At 45.1% G+C, this 21,857-nt stretch overlaps 1 protein-coding gene across 16 annotated transcripts in view; it reads left to right on the top strand.

Annotated features, from left to right (window-relative positions):
* Positions 1-21,857, top strand: part of RhoGEF2 (Rho guanine nucleotide exchange factor 2) — a 490,304-nt gene that overhangs the window by 461,427 nt on the left and 7,020 nt on the right. For 13 of the 16 annotated variants that reach the window (XM_069331287.1, XM_045739737.2, XM_069331284.1 and 10 more), the window contains 3 exons: positions 16,400-16,531; positions 17,731-17,924; positions 19,260-19,460. In XM_069331287.1, the coding sequence (XP_069187388.1) occupies positions 16,400-16,531; positions 17,731-17,924; positions 19,260-19,460 (527 nt within the window). The remainder of the gene's footprint in view (positions 1-16,399; positions 16,532-17,730; positions 17,925-19,259; positions 19,461-21,857) is intronic. The other 3 variants (XM_045739733.2, XM_069331283.1, XM_045739738.2) reach the window with 2 other exon arrangements.

Genomic DNA, 21,857 nt, shown 5'->3' on the forward strand with positions numbered 1-21,857 from the left:
CCCGCGACCCGGTCCTCGACCAGGCCTCCACTCCCATGAAAGCAGCCCGTGACAGCTGACTAACTCCCAGGTACCTAATTACTGCTAGGTAACAGGGGCATAGGGTGAAAGAAACTCTGCCCATTGTTTCTCTCCAGCGCCCGGGATCGACCCCGGGGACCACAGGATCACAAGTCCAGCGTGCTGTCCGCTCGGCCGACCGGCTCCCTAGTTATTGATGGTTTAGAGATGTTTTGTGTTCCGATAGTGTGGCCTCTGGCTGATCTTCCCAGCCTGGTCTGTGAAGCTGGTTCACTTCATGGAACGAAACCCCTCATGGCCATCACAGCCAGGTTGATTCGGTAATGCCTATATAAACTTGTTCAGTTGCCTCTTTGAAAGCTTTTACTGTTCCTGTTACATTTCTTGTGTTAATGGAACACCAACGTTACATTGTATTGCGCATTGCCTGCCATATATCTCCCTCCGTTATGATGTCATTGTATTATATACGCTTGGAACATGTCCTTCCAGTATCTGTTATGTAGAGATTATAGATGATAAACATCTTATTTGAACCCTTCATTTCCACATTAATTTATTACTTTTCTGAATTAAAATTGTGCTGTCGAGATGTGATTTTCTGACATGTGTGAACTGTAGTTACACTGAGGCCTTTAAGGTCTTGATGGGAGATGATTGTGCGGCGGGGAATGTGAAGAATGGTGGTGGTGCTTGCTTGTGGTGGTGGTGCTTGCTTGTGGTGGTGGTGCTTGCTTGTGGTGGTGGTGCTTGCTTGTGGTGGTGGTGCTTGCTTGTGGTGGTGGTGGTGGTGCTTGCTTGTGGTGGTGGTGGTGGTGCTTGCTTGTGGTGGTGGTGGTGGTGGTGCTTGCTTGTGGTGGTGGTGGTGGTGGTGCTTGCTTGTGGTGGTGGTGCTTGCTTGTGGTGGTGGTGGTGCTTGCTTGTGGTGGTGGTGCTTGCTTGTGGTGGTGGTGCTTGCTTGTGGTGGTGGTGCTTGCTTGTGGTGGTGGTGGTGGTGCTTGCTTGTGGTGGTGGTGGTGGTGCTTGCTTGTGGTGGTGGTGGTGGTGCTTGCTGGTGGTGGTGGTGCTTGCTTGTGGTGGTGGTGCTTGCTTGTGGTGGTGGTGCTTGCTTGTGGTGGTGGTGCTTGCTTGTGGTGGTGGTGGTGGTGCTTGCTTGTGGTGGTGGTGCTTGCTTGTGGTGGTGATGCTTGCTTGTGGTGGTTGTGGGGGCGGGTGGCCTGTGTTGTGTCAGTGTCAACACCAGCAACTCAAGTGTTGCGGGAACACACCCCTACACACGCTTCTCTCTCTCTCTCACGGTCACATGTATTCACCGAGTTGTGCTTGCGGGGGTTGAGCTCTGCTCTTTCGGCCCGCCTCTCAACTGTCAATCAACTGTTTCTACTACTATTGTGTACTCACCTAGTTGGGTGTGGGTGTGTGTGTGTGTGTGTGTGTGTGTGTGTGTGTGTGGTAACACAGTTCCGTGCATTGTGTGGTCGCTTGAAATAGGGTGTTGGGGGGGGGGGGGGAAGAGTTCTCTTCGTCAGAAGTTAAATGAAGTAGAAAGCAGCGGTTAGTTTGAGGCTGAACACTTGCTAAGCCTTAACTGAGCTTAGCCAGTGTTGGTCCAAATACAGGTTGACTAGTAGTAAAGTGTGTCAGGTGGTGGTGGTGGTGGTAACGGCCGCCCCGCACCTCTCCCGCCAAATTCCTGCTCGTTCCACTCGGCGGCTATTCTTCCCTATGGTATTGTTCTCAAGTCTTCGGCATTTGTAGCGAACGCGGCGAAGTTTTCCTCAAGGCCAGGGGAGTGGATGGTGGGGTCCGGGGTCGTGGAGACACCCCCCCGGGGTCGTGGAGGCACCCCCCGGGGTCGTGGAGGCACCCCCCGGGGTCGTGGAGACACCCCCCGGGGTCGTGGAGGCACCCCGGGCGAAGCGCCGTCACTCCCGGTGATCACATCAACACGCTCATTTGAAAGTTGTTTCCGCAGACCGTGGCAAATGTGAGGTGAGGCACCACCAGCAGGGCACCAGTAGGCCAGGTGTGTGAGGTGAGGCACCACCAGCTGGGCACCAGTAGGTCAGGTGTGTGACGTGAGGCACCACCAGCTGGGCGCCAGTAGGCCATGTGTGTGACGGGAGACACCACCAACAGGCTGTGACGTGAGGCACCACCAGCCAGGCCAGGTGTGTGATGTGAGGCACCACCAGCCAGGCCAGGTGTGTGACGTGAGGCACCACCAGCCAGGCCAGGTGTGACACCTGAGGCACCACCAGCAGGCCAGGTGTGTGACGGGAGACACGAGGGCTCAACAGTGGTGCTAGCCAGTGTTGTTTTAGAGACCAGTTTGGTGGTCATTTACACTGCCAGTCTCCTGACCCAGCTCTCTCCTGGTCCACCCCATTCTCTTGATTTCCCACTACGTAAAAAATCCCGCCTCCTAACCCAACCCGCGTAACCTATCGCGTCCGATGTATAGAAAACGTAGATATGGGTGAGCCGTTACCTTCACAGTAAGTTGCATTAGTAACGTTGCTTACCATAACGTCAAAAACACGACCTTCTAGTTGAGAGAATGTGTTACCGGCCCACCATATGGTAACCGAGGTAATTTTATTAGTGTGTGTGCTGCTGGGAATACATTTTAGGTTCACTATTATTAGTTTTTTCTCCTCTGATGAAGAAATTAAATTTTTTCGTTTTCATCATCTGTAAACATTGATATGAACGAGCTGATGTGAATTCCCCCTTTGAACACCGTGAGAGGTTGTGTAGTTAAGCCTCTTTTGTTCAAGAGACGGTGCTGAAAACTCTTGGTCCTTAATGTTGACGCAAATATCGTTTATTCAATTTCAAATATTTATTCAGGTAAAGTACATACATACAAGGTGTGATACAAATATTGATGGATTTATAGATAGAGCTAGTACATACAATGCCTAAAGCCACTATTACGCAAAGCGTTTCGGGTAGAAACGCTTATGGTCAACAAATTTTCAGATGATGCAAAAACAGAGCAGTAAATATATGCAGATGAAGACACACAATCTCTTCGAGGCGATCTATATAGGCTTTCAGAGAGGACGAAAGATTGGCCAAGTCTGTTTAATACTGAAGAATGTAGGATCACTTGGAATTGCGAAGTCTGAGATTTTTTGCATTGTGCACCCCATACTTATCTTGTGAGCGGTAGCGCAAAAAAGGGTTACAGAGGGCACAAAAGGTCTTTATCAGACCTCAACAGAGATTATTTGTCATAGTTACATCTATTGCGAGAAACATCCTGGAGTTATCATTGGTTGGGCTCATAAGGCACAAAATCTACGTTTATATGTACGGAATGAAACAAATGGGATACTGGGATTTATTTACAAAGGCGTTTGTAACAAGACGTCCAACATCAGACTTATCCTGCCTTTGGTAGGCCTCATTTAGATCATTCAGCTCAGTTTTGGTCTCGTTACGGTAGGAGAGACATAAATTCACTTTGTCATTCTTCTCTGTACGCGTCAAACTTAAACCCAGGAATTAGAAACGTCCAGTATGAAGAGATATTACAAAAACCAAAGACAAATTTACATTCGTTGCAAATATGCAAAGTAAGGGGGTGACATGATTGAAGCATATAATAGCCGAAGGGGGTATAACAAATGGGGACATTTGAGAGAGATTCCACATTAACCATTTTCCAACCCGTTCTCGCACTTTCTTAGTCAATATTGACTTATTAAATACGTGCATATGTGACATACTAAACATCCTAGTTTACCTTGAAAAGCTTCATAGAAAACACCAACCTTACCGGTGTTTTCTATGAAGCTTTTCAAGGTAAACTAGTATGTTTAGTATGTCACATATGCACGTATTTAATAAGTCAATATTGACTGTAAGAAAGTGCGAGAACGGGTTGCCATTTTCCAACTGTCTTAAGCTTTCCCTTTCAAGAGAGAAGTTAATTAAATACTATAGCACTGGGACTGAGTGCGCTTTACGACTAGTATTATAAACGTCACATTATTTGAGACAGGAAAGCACTTTTTGTCAAATGTAGATACTGTCCTTAAAAGGATCCTCCACTCTGCACTCGTAAAGTAACGTTAACTTAAGCTTTGTAAGATGTTAATGAGTTGTTTGTGTTCACTTGAGATTGTTAAGCAGGTCCCAGCTGCGTCTGGGTACAAGTGAACAACCCAGCGGGTTTTCTTCCTATTGGGGGGTGTTGTGTATGCTGTGTGGTGGTATGTTCACTCCCAGGATGAGTGACGCTGCCCAATACACTAGCCCTGTGGGACAAAATTAACAAATTAAGTGCTTCCGCTACCTTTAATACATATCTTGCATTGTGTAATATATTAAGATAACGATAAGAATATATATATAATACAATGATATATAATATAACGCGATATCTTGCCATGAGACCTTGGTTTTTGTCACAGCAGTTCTGTTACGTGTATCCTCCCAGCTTCTAGTGTCACTAATGATGGCGAATCTAATTGAGATTTAATTTTGAAATACAATGTTACAATGTTCTTACTGTAACAGGTGGACCCACCAACCAGTGCCATAAGATTACCAAGACGGCTAAATAATCGTTCCTCGTTATTTCAAAATAGTGTCAATGAAAATATATTATTTTTTGCAAATTTGAATGCCCCCAGTTGGCCATCGAGTGCTAAACATTATTGTAACAAGCTTATAAGAAAATGAAAGCTAGTGGTGTGTGGTCGTATGTCATGTGAGAGGTGGTCACGTGGTCCAGCTGGTTTCAACGACAGTCTGGTTGACCAGACCACCAACTAGGAGGTCTGGTCAGTGACCGGGCCGCGGGGACGTTGATCCTGGAACCAACAAGAGGTCGACAACAGGTAGCATGAGTGTCAGTTTTATTTGGGGTCTAACCTCTTAACTGGAGAAAAGGTTCGCGCCTGGAAGCCTTTATTAACAGTTTTGCATACTTATAATTCTCCTTGGAGATCATTCTTGTACTGCTGTTCTGCCACTCTAATTTCTGTGTACTTGTTCCTCGAAGTGTTCGAGGACGAAGTGAACGTCAGTGTTCCTTGAAGAACACTGAGGTTCTTCTGTTCTTCGCTCGGTATTCCTTGTTCTTTAGCTGCTTTATTTGTCTACAGGTACTTCTTGATAAAGCACGGGATAATTCTATTCTTGTTTACTTTATCCTCGAGTGGTGCTAAGGATCTATAACTTCAGCTTTGAGCTCGCTCGTGATGTAGTCAATCGTGTTTAGTGTACATTTCCCAGAGTTGTCTTTCCCCTTGTTATTTTCTCAAGAATATCTCTAGTCTGGTATTCATCTTTCCGGATTGCCTGCCTTCCCCTCGACCACCAGGTGTGGTCCACCACCTTACTGCTGTAACCCTCGTTGTCAGTGCATGCTCCATGACACACACACGTCACTATCCTATTTTTTTTTTAATTTTGCCCCGAGGGGCGAGTTTATTGGACAGCGCCACTCATCCTGTGAGTGGACACACCGCCATAGTGACAGTATTGGGCAGCGCCACTCATCTTGTGAGTGGACACACCGCCATAGTGACAGTATTGGGCAGCGCCACTCATCTTGTGAGTGGACACACCGCCATAGTGACAGTATTGGGCAGCGCCACTCATCTTGTGAGTGGACACACCGCCATAGTGACAGTATTGGGCAGCGCCACTCATCTTGTGAGTGGACACACCGCCATAGTGACAGTATTGGGCAGCGCCACTCATCCTGTGAGCGGACACACCGCCATAGTGACAGTATTGGGCAGCGCCACTCATCCTGTGAGCGGACACACCGCCATAGTGACAGTATTGGGCAGCGCCACTCATCCTGTGAGCGGACACACCGCCATAGCAGCATGTACAACACTCCCCAAAAGGAAGAAAACCCGCTGGGTTGTTCATCCTGTCACTTGTACCCAGACACAGCTGGGACTTGCTTAACTGTCTCAAGTGAACAGCTCCTCAAACAAGAAGATTAACATCTATCAACCCTTAAAAGCTTACGTTATCTTTGTGTTAAAATATTTTAAAGTTGTCTCATACTGTTTGAATATCAGGTATAGCCGTACTGGGTGAATACCTATTTCCATTTTTAACCTGCCTGACAGGTTGTTTCTGTAAGTTTTTTCTACCCACTTTCTACAAGTTTTGTGCTCCATGTCTTCTCATTATCTTGGGTACGTTGTTTCCCCAGTCAGTTTGACATGATTAAAGTTTTGCATTACTAGCAGCATTGATCTATAGATCCATTGATCTATAGATCATTGATCTATAGATCATTGATCTATTGACAGCAGCAGTCTGTGGGCTTTCTCTGTCACTCTCTGGAGGATATTTATGAATGCTGCTTGTATTTTCAAATTCTCAGTCGTCTGTGGTTCTGTGGGAAGTTGTTGGTCTTAGCCAAGGCCATTTTCTCTTATCAAAACGCTGTATTTGCCATTCTGTTATCTGTAGTGTGTACCACATCTTCACACTCATCAGTATTGTTCTCTCCTCTGACTGGGCTGCTCCCAGTCTAAGAGTTGTGGTGATTACATTTTGGTGTATAACTAGCCAGTTTGGTCTGAAAATTGGATAGAGAGCAGGGCATTAAATGACAGAGCCTGTTGAGTCAAGCTTTCACAAGTCGAGGCGGGCCCTAGTCCGGGCTTGGGGAGTAGAAGACAACCCCATCCAGGAACAATCCAAGAGGGTGGCGGGGGGGGGGTCGAGGAGGAGTTTATAGTTAGGTGATGGTGCGATGTAGTTGTGTGGGAGGTGGCTGGGAGAGGGGTGAGAGTGGGTGACGGCCGAGGTGAAGGTGAATTGGTGAACCTGAGGTGGGGGTTGGGTGAGGGGGTCGTGGGGTAAGGGGGTTGTGGGTGTCTGGTACGGTTGGTCCTGGCCACGTCATGTTAGCCGTCCTGGGATCTACGTTCATCTGCTTGACTAACTGATTGATTTTATGGTATTCTTTCTTTATGTAGCCCTGTATTGTGTTGCTTATTTGGCTGTTGTTCTTAGCTTCCCTAGGAGGGGGGGGGGGGTTGGTGCATGCCTCTCCTCTCTCACCCTCCCTGCCCCGTCCCTTCATTGCTTCATATAAAATTCATATAATTTTCCAGGTAAACCCCCATTTCAAATAGAGTTATTTCACATTTTTTTCCAGTTAATCACGACTTTCGATGCAATTTCATTTGTAAATAACAACTAGTGGTCTACTTCTTTTTCTTTTTTTTTTTTTACTAACATGATTCCAGTCCGCACATTTCCACCAAATCTCTCTCTCTCAGCCTCTTTGAGAGACGCGCCTAATTGGAGCGGATATGTGTAGAACAGCTGATCTCGGTCAAGGGGAAGACTATTATTTCTTATCGGCGTGTGGCTCACCACTTTCTCTCGTCACCTGTGGTTCATCATGCAGACCCTGAGAGTCACACTACCTCACCCTTGTCACCGTCATCACTGAACACGCTGCACGCTGTAAGACAGCTTGTGCGAGTTTCATGTATTGCAGTAAATTGTTAATTAAAGGGTTAGTTTGGGTTATTTCAGTGTGTTCAGCAGTCTTTAATGTAGAAAATGGGGTTGTGTTTTGTATGCGTCAAGACAGAAAACGGAGGGTGGGCAAATATTCATAGGGGGTTCTATTATAATTATGACGTTAACACTTGTTCTTATGGTTTCCCGTAGTTACGGGACAGGAAGCATGTTAGGCTTAGCGAGGTCCCTCTAGGCCAGTTACTGATCGTCTTCCTCAGCCACAAATCCACAGCAGTTGCCTAACTCCAGGGTAAGTATTTACTGTTAAAGCGAACAGAGGCATTAGGAGAAAGGAAAAAATGCCCAACCGTGCCAGTCTCGGCCGGGGAATCGAACCCGGCGTTCACGATTGCCAGGGAATGTTTGCCGTAATTTAGGCAAGCTAAGTTAGATAACACTTTCATATACAAAATAATATATTTTAGGCACTGCCGTGAAGTTAGGCCTATATTATCTAAAATTCATTTCTACATCTTGTTTTAATGTAAACAAGACAGTTGCGGCTTGCTTTTGTTTGTTACTCCTTTTGTGGCGTAGTTTAGCTTAGTGATTGATGATTGATAAAGATTAAGCCACCCAAGAGGTGGCACGGGCATGAATAGCCCGTAATTGGCGTAGTCTAGTGCAGAATCTTTTCTGTGGCTTTTTCTTTCAATGTTGTGACGCGACAGCGTTTTCTATGTGGTTTTTTGATATTTTTGTTCGTAGCGCAGAAGCTGGAACTTGTCTACATTAAACATCATCTTGTTTTCTGAGGCCCATTGAAAGCCAATGGGCCAAACTGATTTCCATCAATTTGGATGTTAGCTGTGTCCTCTATATTGTCTACTCACCTGTATTGTCCCTAATATATATATATGTGGTATATACATTGTTATGGTATACCTTACCCCCCTACCTTGCCCGTGCCCCCTATAAGGATAAGAAAAAGTACTGGAGACAGCACAGTTCCCTAACCTACTTTATGGTTCTTGTAATTGAGTTGACTGGAGTTGAGCGTCATCTCCTTGGTCCTGCCTGTCAACTTTCAACTCACCCCTTAGGGGTATCGGTTCCAAAATCTTTTGATATCTACACTTAAAGCTGAGTATGGCGTCTGCTTCACTTCTTAGCGCATTACTTTTGTTCGCTACTAACACTGAAACCCAATTTCGATATTATCACTGTTCCTTATCCCAGTCTCCATTTGCACGTTGTTTGCCAGTGTGCACCTGGTGGCCAGCACTAAGACTTTATTGTTTACGTGTGTTTGCTCTACTACGCAATGTTCAAGAAAGCAGTTATTTCTTGTCTCGGCATTTCTCCTTTATTGGCCCAGTAGATTCTACAAACATTTTAACCTACAGTGTAAACAATATTAGTTAGGTGCACTATATTTTACTTCCGATATTAACCTATTCCGGCGAGTTTTGATATTCTGTTTATGGCTCACTTTATTGGACACTCATTATTTTCTTTCAGTTCAAAGTAATATACCTTCATCTCGACCCATTATCAGTCAGCTCAGTTCAGTTTCATTCAATTGAGTCCAGTTGCATTTATGTAATGTCAGAGGACCATACTAAAAGTATTTGGGTAAGAGTGACTGGAAGCATCGAAAAACTCACTCCGAGATGGAGAACTTGACGAAGCTGGAGACGGACACTTCGCGGGGAAAGCAATGTGTACATTGTTGGGACTTAATTAAAAAATAATTAAATTTTGCCCCGAGGGGCGAGTTTATTGGGCAGCGCCATTTATCTTGTGAGTGGACACACCGCCATAGCAGCATGTACAACACTCCCCAAATTATGGGTGGATTTAAACATGTTGGTCGATGTGTTTAGGTCTGTGATAGTTACAGGGGGATTCAGGGAGTGAATTACTCCACATGTGCTGGGACATTGATGGAGTGGGAGGGAATGGTCAGTACAGGTTTGGGTGAGGCACTAGGTTGGCCTCCTACTTGGGAGGGTGGAGAGTGAATACAAGAATGTATAGTATATTTAAATGTGTACGAGTTAGCGTTGTTTGTGTGTGTGTTGTATTGTGGGTGGAAGAAGGGGGAGTTGAGAAGGAAGGTTCGCGAGACGTACAGTAAAGGGGAGGGTAGCGGGGGTTGGGGTCGTGCCTCATATCACCAGTCCCGACATACTCACACTTGCTCTACTCATTCACTCTACCCCATTCCCGACTTGCGTCTGTAATTTGTCCCGTGATTGAACATTTGATGAATGTTGTGCGTATGTGTGGCGGTGCGCGTGTCAGGTGTCGGAACGGGTTTGGTGATGGTTTGGTTGGCACAGTTCCGCTTTGGGTGGGTCGGGCGGGCGGGCTCTTGCGGCGCGGCAGTCTTGGTCAGTCAAGTGTGGTAGGTGTGTGGTGCTCCGCCCCTCACTAGTGCCTTGGTATTTTGAGTGTCGCTCCGCCCAAGTCTTCTTGTGTGAGCTGTGTGAAGAGTGACCAACTCGGTGCAGTGTAGCGAGGGCCCACACTACCTGAGGGTGCGAGTGTGAGTACCCCAAGGTTCGGAGAAAGGTGGGAGGGGTGTAGAGGAGTGGGAAGATGGACCTGCTGGTGGTAGACGCAGTAGTGGCTGCGGCCAGCTTGCTACAACAGCTACGAGGAGAGCCGCCAGCGGCACCAGTGACGCAACACAGCAGGCTTCACTAAACATACTCCTTCGGGCATTGTGACCTGCCCCCCGCACCCCACACCAACTGTTCCCGCTCCTCTCACCATCCACTTAAGAGTGTTGGAACACTTCACCACTGAGTGGTGGGACGTTTAAAACTTGCGTAGTGTGTACAGGTGTGTTGATCACCGGGTTATGCAAGCGTAGTGACCTCAGGTGTGGTAACCACAATGCCGCTGTTGACCAGGCTCAAATCCCCCACCAGGTCCTCCAGCAAGAACAGGTCGACTGACGGTGTTAAGAGGTATGACACCCACTCTCCGCTCCACCTGGAGCAGTAGAGACTTTGCACTTGTACTGTTTACCTCCTACTTTACTCTCCAAGCATGCAGGTGCCAAGGCTTGAAGCAGCTGTGTTTTAACCTTTGTATATTGTGCTCTAACATTGAAGCTTAAGTCACGCCCCCCGTGTCCAGGGTACAGCCACGCTCCCCCTTGTACCAGGGTACAGCCACGCCCCCCCCCCGTGTACCAGGGTACAGCCACGCCCCCCCCCGTGTACCAGGGTACAGCCACGCCCCCCCCCGTGTACCAGGGTACAGCCACGCCCCCCCCCCGTGTACCAGGGTACAGCCACGCCCCCCCCCGTGTACCAGGGTACAGCCACGCCCCCCCGTGTACCAGGGTACAGCCACGCCCCCCCCGTGTACCAGGGTACAGCCACGCCCCCCCCGTGTACCAGGGTACAGCCACCCCCCCCCCCCCGTGTACCAGGGTACAGCCACGCCCCCCTCCCCGTGTACCAGGGTACAGCCACGCCCCCCCCCCGTGTACCAGGGTACAGCCACGCCCCCCCCCGTGTACCAGGGTACAGCCACGCCCCCCCCCCGTGTACCAGGGTACAGCCACGCCCCCCCCCCCGTGTACCAGGGTACAGCCACGCCCCCCCCCCGTGTACCAGGGTACAGCCACGCCCCCCCCCCCGTGTACCAGGGTACAGCCACGCCCCCCCCCGTGTACCAGGGTACAGCCACGCCCCCCCCCGTGTACCAGGGTACAGCCACGCCCCCCCGTGTACCAGGGTACAGCCACGCCACCCCCCGTGTACCAGGGTACAGCCACGCCCCCCCCGTGTACCAGGGTACAGCCACGCCCCCCCCCCGTGTACCAGGGTACAGCCACGCCCCCCCCGTGTACCAGGGTACAGCCACGCCCCCCCCGTGTACCAGGGTACAGCAAGGCCCCCCCGTGTACCAGGGTACAGCCACGCCCCCCCCCGTGTACCAGGGTTCAGCCACGCCCCCCCCCCCGTGTACCAGGGTACAGCCACGCCCCCCCCAGTGTACCAGGGTACAGCCACGCCCCCCCCCCAGTGTACCAGGGTACAGCCACGCCCCCCCCAGTGTACCAGGGTACAGCCACGCCCCCCCGTGTACCAGGGCACAGCCACGCCCCCGTGTACCAGGGCACAGGCACGCCCCCCGTGTACCAGGGCACAGCCACGCCCCCCCCCCCGTGTACTAGGGTACAGCCACGCGCCCCCCCCCCGTGCACCAGGGCACAGCCACGCCCCCCGTGTACCAGGGGTACAGCCACGCCCCCCCCCCCGTGTACCAGGGGTACAGCCACGCCCCCCGTGAACCAGGGTACAACCACGCCCCCCGTGAACCAGGGTACAGCCACGCCCCCCGTGTACCAGGGTACAGCCACGCCCCCCGTGTACCAGGGTACAGCCACGCCCCCTGTGTACCAGGGCACAGGCACGCCCCCCGTGCACCAGGGCACAGGCACGCCCCCCGTGTACCAGGGGTACAGCCACGCCCCCCCCCCCCGTGTACCAGGGGTACAGCCACGCCCCCCCCGTGTACCAGGGGTACAGCCACGCCCCCCCCCGTGTACCAGGGGTACAGCCACGCCCCCCGTGAACCAGGGTACAGCCCCCCCCCCCCCCCCGCCTAGTTAATATGGTCCGATCTGTGCTAGGAAGATGTAGTATAGCTGCCAATGGAGAGAGGCCCAGAGCACTGCCATAGCTTTCCACCCCAAGTAGTCATGGCCGCGCGGTATACAAGTAAACATACGTTGGCCCGATTTCCTAGCCATCTGTACGCCAGAAATAAACCACCCCCTCGCAGGGTTTTTTTCCCCCCTTTGTGCTCTCCCTTCCATGTTTTTCCGTGAACTGCAGTGACGTGAGTTCCCCTTTACTGAACTGACGGAGGGAAGTTTGTGTAAGAGGCGGCTGGTGTTGGAGAGGGAGGTGAAGATGGCGGCTGGTGTGTAACAGGTGTGGCGTCAGTGGTAAACAGTATGGACGTCCATTAGCAATGCCACACCTGGTTAACGCAAGATAAACATACGAGCTGTCTCCTGCTGGTGCTGTTGACCCAAGCCGCTTGCGTGATGGCATGATCAGCAACTTTCAGTAACCATATTTATCCTGCCTGTTAGCAACTTGCGGAGACTTGACACAGCATGTTTAATTCCAGTATAACTTGATTTTGTTTTTATATATTTTGTTTAATTCATAATAACACTGGGGGTCGGTTTGACACTGATCACACCTTTTGTTTATCATTCATCGATGTGTTTATGCCCATTTATGGTGACGTGATCCCATATCGTGTGTGTGTGTGTGTACGTACGTGTGTGTGTGTGTGTGTGTGTGTGGGTGTGTGTGTGTGTGTGTGTGTGTGTGTGTGTGTGTGTGTGTGTACGTACGCGCGCGTGTGCGCGTACTCACCTAGTTGTGCTTGAGGGGTTGAGCTTTGGCTCTTTGGTCCCATCAATCTACTGGTGTACAAATTCCTGAGCTTTTAAGAGGTCTGTCGTATTTGCATTTTAAACTGTGTATGGAGTCAGCCCCCATCACATCGCTTGCTAGTGCATTCTATTCCATGTATTCGCCTAGTTGTGCTTGCGGGGGTTGAGATTTGGCTCCTTGGGCCTGCCTTTGAACTGTCAATTGTGGTACTGGGGGGGGAGGGGTTACTGTGGTACTAGGGGGGGGGAGGGGTTACTGTGGTACTAGGGGGGGGGAGGGGTTACTGTGGTACTAGGGGGGGAGGGGTTACTGTGGTACTAGGGGGGGGGAGGTACTCTGCGTTGTTCGGGTGACGGATACCACATCTTCACTACGTATCATCTTCACGATACCCATCTTCATTAAGCGACCATACGAGTCATAAATATTCATACTCCGCCCAAGTAAAACAGAAACAAGCCACACTTAGTGGGCCAGCCAGAGGCTTAGGGCCCGCGCAGGAATATCCCCGAAAAAAAGACCACCTTCTACACTGTAACCTTCTAAACTACACACACGATCATCCTCATCACTGTAATCTTTGTTACATACTGTACTGTCTTCATCACTATTTTCACTACCCAGGTACTGCTAGGTATCCCATCTACGACCATCATCCCTGCCTCCCTGCCTGCCTTCTTCACCACCCTCCCCCTACATTCCCAGCCCTTCCCTTCCCTAGCTTGAGCTACCTCATCCCTTTGTGTGTATTTTACCTCAATAAACTTATTTCAATTTCAATTTCAATTTCAATTTCCCTTCCCTCCCTGCTCTTCCTTGCCCTCTCCCTCCTCCTTCCTTGTCCTCTCCCTCTCCTTCCCTCCCCCCTCCTACCACCTTCTCTACTTTTTACCACTTTTCATTCATCCCTGTAACCATTTTCACCAGTCTTCAATAAGCTTCATAAGATAAATATTTAATATGCTAGATGGTTCTCTGCGATTATCCTTTCACCTTGCCTTAATATTTTGGTTATTTTTTACCAATGAGGAAGGAGTTTTTATTTTGTGAGATTGGAGATTAGTGTAATTTGCCACTCTATGCGGGGGGGGGGCATGAGGTTCAACCCCGACGTGCCAGTGACCATCCCCATCAAAGACCAGTTCTCCTGCAAAGTTTGGTGAGGCTACTAGCCCCAAGCGAACACACACAACGCAATGTATTAACCACTATACAATCACGGGCGAAGCGAACACACACACTGCTTTTTTATAAATACAGATGTTCACTTACAGGATGAGTGCCATTGCCCAATAGACTCGCCCACTAAACTTAATATTTTCAGCTGCCTAAAGAAATTATATGTATGGCAAATATGCCAAGGGTTAGGAGAAAACCTGCTTGGGATTGCAAATGAGTTTGGTTTCGTTTCTGATCTCTATATTTTTTATGGGAAGGATTTTCTTTTTCAAAGTGAAAATTCAGACTGATGACACAGGCTTCACGAACACAATTGTGTACTTATGGACCTTTAACCATACTTGGCTTAACTGAATTGTTGTTTATTCAAGTATGCCTTTAATGTTTTTAATAACTTTAGGTAAAATTCATGAAAATAAAGCAAGATGAAAACTTTGTACGATGAGGGATATTAGTTTTGGCATAGTGGGTGCGAGTGGCACATAGTGTGGTTGATGGGCGTGAACTATGGAGTTATACTGCGGTCCAGGTCACCCGGCCAGGCTCTTGCTGTTGGGCACCACCACAGCTTCCTAGTCTGCACGCTTCCACACCACACAGTTGAGGCAGCGTCACAAGAAACTTGCAGCGCAAGACTTGAGACCATAAGACAGAAGGCGTGGAGACGATGTTTCGTGAGCTGCGTCGCAAGTCCCTGCAGCTGGAGCGTGGTGCCCTGGATAAGATAAGGTCGGAGAGACGAGGCTCACTCTCAGATAAGACGGATAAGGACAAGACAGCATCTAGCAGCCATCCTACTGTTGCCTCGGGCTTCCATCACCACCAGGACAAATCCGAGCGTAGAGGATCTCTAGTTGTCAGGTGAAGTCCACGCATTGATTCATCAGTGTCATGAATCAATCTATGGTTAGCAATATCTATTCAACTGCAATTACTTATTACTGATGTATAGAAATACTTTTTTTTAGGGAGGGGAGAGATTGTAAAGCTCTCATTTTGTAGGCAATAAGTAAAAATAATCAGTACTGTAATTTGTATATTAAGCAAAATTATAACATGTTTAATACAGGAGTGAGAGCAGTTAGTAGGTATAACTACAGAAGTGAGAGTGGTTAGTAGGTATACATAAAGGAGAGAGTGATTAGTGGGTATAAATGTAGGAGAGTAGTTATTGGGAACAAACAGGTGAGTGAGTTGTTAGTGTAAATACATGGGTGAGAGTGGTTAGTGGGTATAAATAAACGAGTGAGAGTGGTCAGTGGGTATTGAAAAAAGTGTGATGAAAAAATCTCTTGCAAGTACTGTAGTTTACCTAAAAATGAATTTTCAGAATTTGACATTTTCATCATTTCATCACCTCTCTACAGGCAAACCAAAATAATTAAACAAATTTATGCACACCTGGAAAGGGACGTGAAAAACAGTGCACAGTTTGAGGGGCTAAGGAAAATCTGTCACAAATCTGTAAAAAGTAATTTGTGTGTGACATATGTATGGCTTCTTGGGTTTCCCGCTTAATTTGACAGTATTTGTCATACTTTTTCATTTTAATGCCATAAATTGAAATCACCTTGTATGACTTGGGCTGGATTTGGTAAGTTTTCTAGGCGGTATTCGATTTTCACTAGTTGGTTAAACTGTTGAGAACTTGCATCTGGTGATGTATACGAAGACGAGAACTGTATTTCGGATGATGATTTTGGTTATCAGCACCTCCACCATGTCATTTGTAGTGTTTAGCAGCTCAGTACAGATGAGTGGCTTTGATGTACAGGCTGAAACTACCTTGTTGCCTGTTTCCTGTCACATTCTGCTCCATGGCATCAGTGGTTCCAAACATGGCCATCAATCAACAGGTGATGATGCACCTGACAGTGTCCATCTTTTATACTAAGATCTAGAAAGAAAACTTAAAGCTTCAGAGATATTTTTTCAATATGGCCATATAGTTGCCAGAGGTATCTAATGTTGAATAATCTTTATAACATCGCACATCATGATCTTTATGATGTGCGATGTTATTGCTATCGGTCTGTAATTTTTTTTTTTTTTTTTTGTGAGACCCACCACCACTATTTTCCACTGACATTATTACCAGTGTTATTTTTAATGAATTTTATTTCATTATTGAATACTAATAAATTTTTCATGTACTGTATTAAAACCTTCTAGGCAGAATTGTAATTATGAGTTATAGTATTTTTATTACCATAATTATACATAGCCAAATTAATGTAAATGTGTTTTATGTTCGGTATTTAAAGCGTTGTAATCTAATAATGTATTTTTTTTTTCAATAGATGGTTTCGGCACATTCAAGAAGCCCAAGAAGCATATACAGCCCGAGATGGACGTAATCGTCGATCACATCCCCAGACCCCTCTTCAAGACTCTGATGATCAGCCTCCATCTTCTGCAGATGCCCTCAGAGAGTATGCATAGTTTTATAAAAAAAAATTTTTATTTTTAATACCTCTTACTTTAAATAGAAAGCTTGCAGTACAATACAGTACAGTACTTTTTTTCTGGGTTAGTCTCCACAGTGGCTCCCTATAGCTTGTGCACTGGTACCCAAGGGCCAATACTCTCTCGCCAAGCATCTCAGGGTTTCTCATGCCGTACTGGAGTAAAGGATCAGAATCTTGCCCTTGCACAGAGACATGATAGCTGAGGTTGTCACAGACAACATATTGTACATATACAGAGGGATAAAACCTCATCATAAAGGCTGAGAGTGAGTTACAAAAAGCTCACCAGAAAATTCCCCTCATACAGTCGCCAAACCAGCCAAAACTAAGTCATTTGCTCTGTACCTCACGTGAAATAGTCAGACTTTAGCTCTGGTCCCTGGTAGGCCAAATGAATTCGTATAATTGATGTAATTGATAGATTGAAGCAATATCCGCAGATAGCCCCAGGGAGTCACTAGGACTACCAGAAAGAGGCGTTTCATTATTCATCACTGGATTTTTCAGTTTGCTAATTTATAAAAATTTTAAATGCAAAGTTTGCAATAAATCTGAAATAGTTTTTAGATGAATTACAGTACAGTATAATAAAATTTAAAATCCATGAAAGCAGAAATAAGATTCCTGGGTGGAGTGGCATGGACTTATCTAAGGAAATATGATTTCATTTAAAGTCTTTATCCTTCAGTAACTGTTCTCTTTGAAAGAATTGAAAACACAATTTTCTTATTAAAATGAAAATGTTGTGGTAGCAGTAATATAAAGGGGATTCTTATACTATAATTTGTTCATTTGTTCATGGTCTTTGTTTAAAAAAGAACCATTTTCATTTCTCATACTGTGTGACTCACCATAGATGTAAAGTGCCTTGTATAGTGACTGTTGTGAGCCTCTTGTTGAATCACTTGTGGTATAAAAAGATTATTGGTGTGTATATGTAGTTGTGTAAATGATTGTACATGTATATATAACATTAATAATTGTGTAACTAGCTTCACAAGATTGTCACTTGCTTAGCTAAACGAACTATGTGGTTAAGTTCCTGAATCGACTGTGTACCTCTGTGACCCTTTCCACCACTGCCCACAGGATGGGTATGGGATGCATAATAAAGAATCTGAATATGAATCCTACGTTATCTTAATTTTATGTTTTTTTTTCAGTGTGGATGACAGTGTGGATGTTGAAGGTGGGGACTCAGCAGACAGCACACACAATGCTACTGTTGACAGTAAAATCCAAGGTGCATCTATATCTGCTGAGCAGATTAGTAAACCTGAAGAGCCATCCACTACTCCCTCAAGTACACCAACAACACAAGCTCCAGCATCACCAGACACACTTGCAAAGAAAACAGGTAAGTTGACCTATAAGTGGATACTGCCACATACTCCAGTGTGGTAGTTTAGTTTTTTGCATCTTATTTTCCCCTCTTCACTTTAGAAGTGAACTTTTCCTGATAGTTGACATCAAACTGGGTGCAGTTGGTATTGGGTTAAATTGTCCTGCTTATAAATCAGATTTTAGTTATCAGTACTGTATTTTAAATCAAATATTTATTCTTCACTTGTATTAGTACAGTAGCTGACATCTCTCATTTTGATATAGTGTGATCCATTGTTGCATGGGAGTGGAACCCTTCATTACAGAGAAGGGAGAGATATGTTAGTCCTGAGTTCATTAGGAAATCAGTGTGATGAGGCCTGCACACAGAATAGCAGGAGCAGTTCTGCCCAGTGTGGGCTGCAACGCTTATCCTGAAATTCTAGAGCTCTCCATGCTACTGAGGATGCCCATTTTATAATATACTGTTCTACTTGCATTAAAAATTATATAAATAACTTCAGTATATTATATATATATATATATATATATATATATATACATATATATATATATATATATATATATATAAAATATAAATATATATATATATATATATATATATATATATATATATATATATATATATATATAAAATATAAATATATAAATATATATATATATATATATATATATATATATATATATATATATATATATATATATATATATATATATATATAAAATATAAATATATATTTATATATATATATATAAATAATAATAATAAATTAATTAATTTGGCACTAAGAACTGACCACCTCCATAAGCTGCTGTAAGTAATGCACTTTGCTCTTAAAACATGATCATACCCTTGGCTTGCTGCATGGCAGGGGTTAAAGTGTGTATTTAGCCTCTTCACAATGGGGATTCTAAAGCTTGCACTATGCACTTTTTATTTATTTTTTTTTGTTAAGAAAAAATTCCACCCGCACTTCACCACTAGCACCCTTCCTCCACATGTAGCTCAGTTAAGGTTGATCTCTTATCACTGCCTTCTTAATTCATAATTTCATAATTTTCACTTCATAGACCAAAGTACCCCATCATGGCCTTTACAGCTTCTCTCTAATGGTTAATATGTGCTTTTTCTTTGATGACAAACACAATCCTTAAGCTTCCAAGTTTATGGGAAATATTTGCATGGTAGGGTCCATAACAAAATATATTTCCCTTGTGCAACCTTAGAGTCAAACATGACCAGCTGTCAAGTATATTATTATGAAGGCAGTGACTAGCTAGAGGTGGTGGTGCAAGTGGTGATGGCGAGTGGTGCTGAATGGTGATGGTTGTTGTTGGGTAATGACAGCAGAGGCGGGCGGGGCAAGCAGCAGCAGTAGCGGCCCAGGTGGCCCTTCCCCCTCGGCCGGCCGGAGCCCCGCCTCTGGCCGCCGTCTACAGGAGGTCCAGATCATCCAGATCGTGGAGGGCACGGCACTCATCCAGCCTTCCGAGGTGAAGGTTTCTCAGGGAGTGGTCCTCTCTGCTGAGCCTGTCCTCACTCCCATAGGTAAACTCTCGTTGTTACTATATCTTCAATGTTTGAGGTTGCTAAGAAACAACTAAGACATACGAGACGTGAGATTAGTGTTGTGATTTTAGTGATATTGGCTGTGTGTATAGTTGAGAAAAACCTACATTTTATTTTATTAAAACAATATTTTTGTAGTCATAGCTTGCTGCCATTTCTGTAGACTGCTGGAGGGGTGCCAATGGCCACATACCATTAGTTGTATGCATCTTTTTTCACCCAAAGCCATCATTAATGTGGAAATCTTTGACTAGTAGATGTTTGACATTGTTCATAAATAACATAAGTTTCTGCATTAGTTTCCAAATTACCTAAGTATGCTTCATAATATAGTGATCTTGCTATTAATGTGTACTCTTTCTTATTCTTGAGCTAACTTGCATGAAATTGAGGCAACCCTATCTTTTTATATTTTCATCCTAGCATGGAATAGCAGCATATTTCTTAACTAACAATCATTATTGGGACTTATTTATAGTGTGTGTACAGGTCAGTTTATTTTTTATAATGTTTTAGATTACTAAGAAAGCACTATATATTTTTATTGTCAATTCCCATTGTGTTGTTAAATTAACAACACAGGAAATATATATTTAGGTTAAGGAAAAAATCAAATTGGTTTCACTTGGGCAGTGATGCAATGCCAATATTGACTAATTGTTTGGTATTGAAACTACACATTTGTGAAGTTATTGTATGCAAACCATTCACAGGATTTAAAGTTCATTCATTTTTTTTTTCTTTTTGTAAGATTCCTGTGCCAATGCTATTTTTGCATGTCAGTTATTGTGATCGATACTCCACACTGAGTACCTTGTGCATCCAGTGACTCATATTCAGTATATCATTTGCAGTATCAGAATTGTTCTGATTAATAATATTGGAGTTGTCAATAAGGAAATTGTATTTAAGGGAATTTACCCGAGATGAATTGAGTTCATGCTGAATAACCAATGCAAATTGATAAAAGTCATTTCCATGCTTTTATCAATTGATAAATGCCACATTAATTGCAGAGAATACTTTATTCCTCATATATTTGTTAGTAATTTAATTGGCAATATTGCAGTAGACAGTGCAGCTATGCTGGCAAAACAAACTGAACCTTCATTGTCAGCCATAAATATAGAAGAATTTTCCCCCACAACATACTACTTGGCTTTTCAATGCATTTAATTAGTACTTATTTATTTTAGTAAAAATGAAGGAGCACAGTCTCATTGCCATAAGTAATAATTATTTATAAAAACTTGTCTTTTTGGATTAATGAATCAAGAGAAGAATTGAGAGAATTGTCATGAAACCTCTTATTTTACAAATTGCCAAGAAGCCACCCGAGATGTTTCCTGGTACATGAACCAGAATATTTTCACTTTTCCTTGTTTTTTTGCATGCAAATACCTGTATATCATTCTGTAAGAACAAATTATTGTGTACTTGTTTTATTGTTGTATGCAGACAAGGTGGTGATGGCCACATTTTGAGGTTAAGGATAAATGTAGTAGAATACCTACATTGAGTAGGTATTTAAAACATGTAGCCTTAGGGTTACAATCCTTGTAACCTTAGGGTTACAAGATTCCTTTGATGTTTATCCAATTAAATCATTACATAAGCTTTAATATGAGATCTTCATGGTGGTTCCCTATTGTTAGTTGCCCAGTTGGTTCAACACCCATCTGTCGGGTCACACCAGGCCTTTGCGAGTCGTTAAAGGTCTACTGGAGACCAGGGGCAAAAACTTGGCCCAGTTACAGGAGGTGCAGAAAACGAATGAAAATGAATCACCCTATGGTTAGGGTGTTCACTCGCTACTTGAGTGAGTAAAAATACTCATTGGGATGAAGCAAAACCAATGAGTATTCCTCAAACTCTCACCCAGTAAGTATGAGCTGTGTGGACCGTCCATCTTGAACCACACCAACGACTGCCTTTAGGGCTTGGAAATCCCCTGCAAAGTCAAAGCAGGAATACCAGGTACTGAAGGTACTCGCCCAGAAAAACAGCTAGTACGGCCTAAGGGAAACATGCAGCTGCAAAAGTCATGAGCATCGTGCCATAAAATGAACATGCAAATTCCTGTGCATCCAAAGAAAATTCTGACTACCCTCAAACCTGAGCCTCGCAGGAGTCACAGATGCGTTTACCGGCTATTCATGCCCGTACTGTACCACCTATTGGGTGGCTTGATCTTCATCAATTAATTGATCAATTAACAGACTCGTGCACTACCCAGGGTGAGGCACCCGCTACAGGCCACCCTCGGGAACAAATGCCCAAACCAACTAGGGAAGGTAACCCTAACAGGGCAGGGGGGTAAGACCAGCAAGCACCTAGGCAAAACATGCAACTAGATAAAGAGTTTCTTTAAAGTCC

Source organism: Procambarus clarkii, chromosome 25, assembly GCF_040958095.1.
Source record: "Procambarus clarkii isolate CNS0578487 chromosome 25, FALCON_Pclarkii_2.0, whole genome shotgun sequence".
Lineage (NCBI taxonomy): Eukaryota > Metazoa > Arthropoda > Malacostraca > Decapoda > Cambaridae > Procambarus > Procambarus clarkii.